The following is a 7,982-nucleotide window of genomic DNA, read 5'->3' on the forward strand; positions in this document are numbered from 1 at the left end:
AAATAACTGTCACCTTTTTAATAATAAGGATCCTATTCCTGGTGAAAAACTAAGCTATTTATCATTTATACCATAACAAAAAAAGGATATTTATTCTTTACAAATGTAAAAGTATCTTTATTTTCAGCCATGTAACTGTGTTTCAAATCTCATTGAACTCAGCTGGAAATAACAGTTACATGGCTGAAAATAAAGATACTTTTACATTTGTAAAGAATAAATATCCTTTTTTTGTTATGGTATGAATGATAAATAGCTTAATTTTCACCAGGATTAGGATCCTTATTATTAAAAAGGTGACAGTTATTTTCAGCTGAGTTCAAAGACATTTAAAAATCACATGGCTAAAAATAAAGAAATATATATGTGTGTAAAGGATACATATCCTAATTTGTTTTATTTATTTATTTATCAGGATGCCAGGATGAGGAAATATTTTTTCAAAAATGTTACAGGAATTTTTAGCTGAGATTAACCATTTGCCAACCGCCGGCCGCACATATACTGCGGCAGGCTGGCTCGGCTGTACAAATCGATGTAGGGGTACGTCAGTTCCCGGAGGTGGTGCTGGGGGGGGGGTTTCCTGCCCCCCACTAGGCAGCGGGGATGCCAATAAACGGGACCGGCGGCCGCGATTGCTGCCGGGCACCGCGATTGCTCCCCGCTATGAGAGAAGGACGGTCAGATGTTGTAAACACAGCAGACCGTTGTTCTCTCTGAAATGATCACAGAGCGACTGTGATCCTTCTATATAGTAATACAGGTCTCTATGATCATTTCACAAGCCCCCCCCTTACAGTTAGAAAACACACCCTAGGCTCACATTTAACACCTTGATCACCCACAGGGTTAACCCCTTCCCTGCCAATGGCATTATTACAGTAACAGTGAATATTTTTAGCCCTGATTACTGTAGTAATGTCACTGGTCCCCCCAAAAGGGTAAAAAATGTCAGTTAGGGGTCTGATCTGTCCGCCGCAATGTCGCAGCCCCACAAAAAAAATCGCAGATCGCCGCCATTACTAGTAAAAAAAAAAACAATAAAAATAACATAACTCTTTCCCCTAGTTTATAGATGCGATAACTTTTTTGCAAACCAATCAAAATATGCTTATTGCAATTTTTTTTACCAAAAATATGTAGCAGAAAACAAATTGGCCGAAAATGTTAAGAAATTTTGATTTTCAAATTTTTTTTGGGGAATGTTATATAGCAGAATGTGAAAAATATTTTTTTATTTTTTTTTTCAGAATTGTCGCCACTTTTTTGTTTATAGCGAAAAAAAAATAAAAATGGTACAGGTGATCAAATACCACCAAAAAAAAGCTCTATTTGTGAGAAAAAAAGGACATAAATTTCATTTGGGTACAGCGTCGCACGACCGCGCAATTGTCCATTAAAATACAGCAGTGCCGAATCGCAAAATAGGGCCTGGCCAGGAAGGAGCAAATCCTTCCGGTCTTAAAGTGGTTAAAAAAGTGACAGTTATTTTCAGCTGAGTTCAATGAGATTTGAAAGTACGTTCACATGGCTGAAAACAAAGATATTTATACTTGTATGAAGGAAAAATAGCCTTATTTGCTGCAGTATTAATGATAAGTATCCTTTTTTACACCAGGATAAGGATGTTTTATCTTCAAAAAGGTGACAGCTATTTTCAGCTGAGTTCAATGAGATTTGAAAAGTACATTCACATGGTTAAAAATAAAGCTCTAAATGCTCTAAATGCTTATGTAAATGCATATGTAAAGGATATGTATCATTATTTATTATTTTGTATGGTGTTAATGATATCCTTATATCCTTATGGTATCCTTAATTTTACCCTTATTTTTAATAAAAGTGACAGATATTTTTAGCTGAGTTTAATGAGATTTGAAAGGTACACATTACTTATAAAAATAAAATAAAATAAAGATATTTATACTTGTGCAAAGCCTTGTGAATTGAGCCCATGAATTGCAATTTGTGACCCCCCTAATACTAGTACATACATCCCAACTTGTTAACCTATTAACAAAAGTATGTAGGCATAGGACCCACACCCCTGCCATGCCCCCTTAAAGGAGAATTATACAAAAAAGATTAGGTAAACTTACAAGTGTTGTTTTTTTTTATTTTTGTTTTTTTTACCACTACTATTTTTCTTATTCTGGGTTTTGAAATTTACAAATGTAAAAGTTTAGAAATTGGATGAGAGGTTTAGCACTGGGAAACATTTTCTGAATGATAAATAGTGCATTTTATACACAGCTATATAGATCAGACCAATATGAGGGACTAATGAGGAGGAAGGAGGGACAAAAGGACTTTGTTCCAAATCAGGGACAGCCCCTCGAAAAGTAAAGTCTGCAATCCTAACCGGCATACTTGTTCTGAGACTCAATTCTCAAAGCCAGCTTGGAGTTTCAAAAGGAGGTCAACATTAGAAGCAAAATCATCAAAACTGGAGCAGTCACAACCTGGAGTAACTGTTCATGGCAACCAATCAGCTTCTATCTTTCATTTCCAAAGCTTAATTTATCAAGCTGAAGACAGAAGCTGGTTGGCTGCCATGCAAAGCTGCACCAGATTTTGTCTGCTCCAGCTTTGATACCCCCCCCCCCCATGTATTTCCTTAATGGCAGATTTTCTTTAATAAGGTGATGAAATGAGCAACAATAATATGCAGCTCGCAGTAACCACTAGTAACTGATCAGGTCTGAACCTTCGACAGTTAAAGTTAGTCAGTACACTGGAAGATAAATTCTGATTGGCTGACCTGGACCAGTGTGCTTTTTCCTCTTGCTATATGCCTTAATAAAAGAAAACTACACGAGAGATGTGAGACATGAGAGGGTGCCAAGGCTGCAATGGGCTAGATGCCTGGTATCAGTACTTCTATGATAGAAATGAGAGGGTGCCACGGCTGCAATTGGCTAGCTGCCTGGTATCAGTACTTCCATGGCAGAAATGGTAGGGTGCCATGACTGCAATGGGCTAGCTGCCTGGCATCAGTACTTCTATGGCAGAAATAAGAGGGTGCCATGGCTGCAATGGGCTAGCTGCCTGGTATTAGTACTTCTAAGATAGAAATGAGAGGGTGCCACGGCTGCAATGGGCTAGCTGCCTGGTATCAGTACTTATATGGCAGAAATAAGAGGGTGCCATGGCTGCAATGGGCTAGCTGCCTGGTATCAGTACTTCTATGGCAGAAATAAGAGGGTGCCATGGCTGCAATGGGCTAGCTGCTTGGTATTAGTACTTTTAAGATAGAAATGAGAGGGTGCCATGGCTGCAATGGGCTAGCTGCCTGGTATCAGTACTTCCATGGCAGAAATGGTAGGGTGCCATGGCTGCAATAGGCTAGCTGCCTGGTATCAGTACTTCCATGGCAGAAATGGTAGGGTGCCATGGCTGCAATGGGCTAGCTGCCTGGTATCAGTACTTCCATGGCAGAAATGGTAGGGTGCCATGGCTGCAATGGGCTAGCTCCCTGGTATCAGTACTTCTATGGCAGAAATAAGAGGGCGCTATGGCTGCAATGGGCTAGCTGCCTGGTATTAGTACTTCTAAGATAGAAATGAGAGGGTGCCATGGCTGCAATGGGCTCGTTGCCTGGTATCAGTACTTCCATGGCAAAACTGGGAGAGTGCCACGGCTGCAATGGGCTAGCTGCCTGGTATCAGTACTTCTATGGCAGAAATAAGAGGGTGCCATGGCTGCAATTGGCTAGCTGCTTGGTATTAGTACTTCTATGATAGAAATGAGACGGTGCCATGGCTACAATGGGCTAGTTGCCTGGTATCAGTACTTCATGGCAGAAATGAGAGGGCGCCATGGCTGCAATGGGCTAGCTGCCTGGTATCAGTACTTCCATGATAGAAATAAGATGCCATGGCTGCAATGGGCTGGCTAGCTGCCTGGTATCAGTACTTCTATGATAGAACTGAGAGGGTGCCATGGCTGCAACAGGCTAGCTGCCTGGTATCAGTTTGTCCATGATAGAAAGAAAGGGTTCCATGGCTGCAATGGGCTAGTTGCCTGGTATCAGTACTTCCATGGCAGAAATGAGAGGGTGCCATGGCTGCAATGGGCTAGCTGCCTGCTATCAGTACTTTCATGATAGAAATAAAGGATGCCATGGCTACGATGGGCTAGCTGCCTGGTATCAGTACTTCTATGATAGAAATGAAAGGGTGCCATTGCTGCAACGGGCTAGCTGCCTGGTATCAGTATGTCCATGATAGAAATAAAGGGTTCCATGGCTGCAATGGGCTAATTGCCTGGTATCTGTACTTCCATGGCAGAAATGAGAGGGTGCCATGGCTGCAATGGGCTAGTTGCCTGGTATCAGTACTTCCATGGCAGAAATGAGAGGATGCAATGGCTGCAATTAGCTAGTTGCCTGGTATCAGTACTTCTATGATAGAAATGAGAGGGTGCCATGGCTGCAATGGGGCAGTTGCCTGGTATCAGTACTTGTATGATAGAAATGAGAGGGTGCCATGGCTGCAATGGGCTAGCTGCCCGGTATCAGTACTTCTATGATAGAAACAAGGGGGTGCCATGGCTGCAATGGGCTAGTTGCCTGGTATTAGTACTTTCAGGGCGGAAATGAAACATGAGGGGGTGGCATGGCTACAATGGGCTAGCTGCCTGGTATCAGTACTTCTATGATAGAAATGAGGGGGTGCCATGGCTGCAATGAGTTAGTTGCCTGGTATCAGTACTTTTATGATAGAAATGAGAGTGTGCCATGGCTGCAATGGGCTAGTTGCCTGGTATCAGTACTTCCATGGCAGAAATGAGAGGGTGTCATAGCTGCAATGGGCTAGTTGCCTGGTATCGGTACTTCCACGGCAGAAATGAGAGGATGCAATGGCTGCAATTAGCTAGTTGCCTGGTATCAGTACTTCTATGATAGAAATGAGAGGGTGCCATGGCTGCAATGGGGCAGTTGCCTGGTATCAGTACTTGTATGATAGAAATGAGAGGGTGCCATGGCTGCAATGGGCTAGCTGCCCGGTATCAGTACTTCTATGATAGAAACAAGGGGGTGCCATGGCTGCAATGGGCTAGTTGCCTGGTATTAGTACTTTCAGGGCGGAAATGAAACATGAGGGGGTGGCATGGCTACAATGGGCTAGCTGCCTGGTATCAGTACTTCTATGATAGAAATGAGGGGGTGCCATGGCTGCAATGAGTTAGTTGCCTGGTATCAGTACTTTTATGATAGAAATGAGAGTGTGCCATGGCTGCAATGGGCTAGTTGCCTGGTATCAGTACTTCCATGGCAGAAATGAGAGGGTGCCATGGCTGCAATGGGCTAGTTGCCTGGTATTAGTACTTCCATGGCAGAAATGAGAGGGCACCATGGCTGCAACTAGCTAGTTGCCTGGTATCAGTACTTCTATGATAGAAATTAGAGGGTGCCATGGCTGCAATGGACTAGTTGCCTGGTATCAGTACTTCTATGATAGAAATGAGAGGGTGCCATGGCTGCAATGGGCTAGTTGCCTGGTATCAGTACTTCCATGGCAGAAATGAGAGGGTGTCATAGCTGCAATGGGCTAGTTGCCTGGTATCGGTACTTCCACGGCAGAAATGAGAGGATGCAATGGCTGCAATTAGCTAGTTGCCTGGTATCAGTACTTCTATGATAGAAATGAGAGGGTGCCATGGCTGCAATGGGGCAGTTGCCTGGTATCAGTACTTGTATGATAGAAATGAGAGGGTGCCATGGCTGCAATGGGCTAGCTGCCCGGTATCAGTACTTCTATGATAGAAACAAGGGGGTGCCATGGCTGCAATGGGCTAGTTGCCTGGTATTAGTACTTTCAGGGCGGAAATGAAACATGAGGGGGTGGCATGGCTACAATGGGCTAGCTGCCTGGTATCAGTACTTCTATGATAGAAATGAGGGGGTGCCATGGCTGCAATGAGTTAGTTGCCTGGTATCAGTACTTTTATGATAGAAATGAGAGTGTGCCATGGCTGCAATGGGCTAGTTGCCTGGTATCAGTACTTCCATGGCAGAAATGAGAGGGTGCCATGGCTGCAATGGGCTAGTTGCCTGGTATTAGTACTTCCATGGCAGAAATGAGAGGGCACCATGGCTGCAATTGGCTAGTTGCCTGGTATCAGTACTTCTATGATAGAAATGAGAGGGTGCCATGGCTGCAATGGGGCAGTTGCCTGGTATCAGTACTTGTATGATAGAAATGAGAGGGTGCCATGGCTGCAATGGGCTATCTGCCTGGTAACAGTACTGCTATGATAGAAATGAGAGGGTGCCATGGCCGAAATGGGCTAGTTACCTGGTACCAGTACTTCTATGATACAAATGATAGGGTAGCATGGCTGCAACGTGCTTGCTGCCTGGTATTAGTACTTCCATGATAGAAATGAGAGGGTGCCATGGCTGCAATGGGCTAGCCGCCTGGTATCAGTACTTCTATGGTAGAAATGAGAGGGTCCCATGGCTGAAATGAGCTAGTTGCCTGGTATCAGTACTTTTATGATAGAAATGAGAGGGTGCCATGGCTGAAATGGGCTAGTTACCTGGTACCAGTACTTCTATGATAGAAATGAGAGGGTGCCATGGCTGCAATGGGCTAGCTGCCTGGTATCAGTACTTCTATGATAGAAATAATAGGGTGGCATGGCTGAAATGGGCTAGTTACCTGGTATCAGTACTTCTATGATACAAATAATAGGGTGGCATGGCTGCAATGGGCTAGCTGCCTGGTATCAGTATGTCCATGATAGAAATAAAGGGTGCCATGGCTGCAATGGGCTAGCCAACTGCTATCAGTACTTCCATGGCCACTAACCTGTTAAACGCATGCAGTAAGTTAATAAGAGCTCCTAATATGCACATTTTTTCCAGAAACTCCTGAAGCCATTGATCCAGCAAAACAGCCAGGCACTGAGCATTTTCAGAAGTGTGTCCTACAGCCTGTGTAGGACACAGCAAGTCACAGTGTGTGCAGCCATGTTAAGCTAGGCATGGTGTTACAACTCACGTTAGCAAACTATAAAAAGTCAACATTTTATTTTATTCAGCATACTTAATAATAACCCAACGCGTTTCAGGGGTTTCAAAGGTCCATGCCCTCAGAAACCCGTGAATGAATACAGGTGACCAGATAGAACTTGCTACTTACCACTTGCCCTGATTGCAGAACGTTGGCCATGGTGACCGGCGTCCCTTCCCCGCTGTCGGGTGACATCTTCCTCTTCCGCAGATACCTGCACAGGAACATGAGTCCGCAGAGGGTGAAGAGCCCCGAGGCCGTGCCCAGGGTGGCCCCCATGGCTATTAAAGGAGCAGCGAACATCTTGAGATGTGGCGTGGTGGACCTGGCACCTGGGACGTTCAGCGTGGCATTACCAGACTCATTCCTGCCTGTTCCAAGGATAGAAGGTTAAGACGATTCCAAGTTTTCCTGGAGAGTGTCGGAGGTAGGCGAGCGATCGCTGGCTTCTGCTTGCTGAGGTTGCTGCTCACTCCGAGCTCGCTGTCTCTCTAGGGAAAGAGACTTGATTGCTGCACACGTCACTGGATGGGATTGCTGGATGGCGCTCAGGCAGACCATTCCCCCATCTCCCCCAGGCTTTCCACTTCAAGCACTACTGGAAATGCCACTACGTGAATGAAATAACAGGTTCTCTGCAATCTCCGGAATCTTCCTAATTCTTTATTGTCACCCAATAGGAGGACACCATCGCCCGACACTTCGCACCGATCGCATCCCCAATGCTTTAACCCCTTCATTGCTCCTCAGGCAGCTGAGCCAACCCTGCTAACCTTCACATGTTCTATCCACGAAAGATTCTCCCAAGATTCATTTTGTTAGGCTAAAGAATTACTCAATTCACACCTTGGGGATTTGAAATGTTGGCAAAATGCGGGAAGCATTTGCGATGACATTATTTCTTATTTTCACCCAAACTGCGCTGCGATTTTGCTGCAATTGTTGCGTGATAAATCGAGCGAT

The 7,982-nt window shown here is 44.4% G+C and overlaps 1 protein-coding gene across 1 annotated transcript in view; it reads right to left on the reverse strand.

The window, feature by feature from the left end:
- Window positions 1–7,718, reverse strand: part of SYT13 (synaptotagmin 13) — a 68,756-nt gene extending 61,038 nt beyond the window's left edge. The window contains 5 exon segments of the mRNA XM_082270589.1: window positions 7,149–7,333; window positions 7,336–7,353; window positions 7,356–7,372; window positions 7,374–7,471; window positions 7,473–7,718. Of these exon segments, the coding sequence (XP_082126715.1) occupies window positions 7,149–7,333; window positions 7,336–7,353; window positions 7,356–7,372; window positions 7,374–7,471; window positions 7,473–7,580 (426 nt within the window). The 5' untranslated portion in view covers window positions 7,581–7,718.
- Window positions 7,719–7,982: the final 264 nt, after the last annotated feature.

This window comes from Pelophylax lessonae (assembly GCF_965119305.1).
Source record: "Pelophylax lessonae genome assembly, chromosome: 10".
Taxonomy (NCBI): domain Eukaryota; kingdom Metazoa; phylum Chordata; class Amphibia; order Anura; family Ranidae; genus Pelophylax; species Pelophylax lessonae.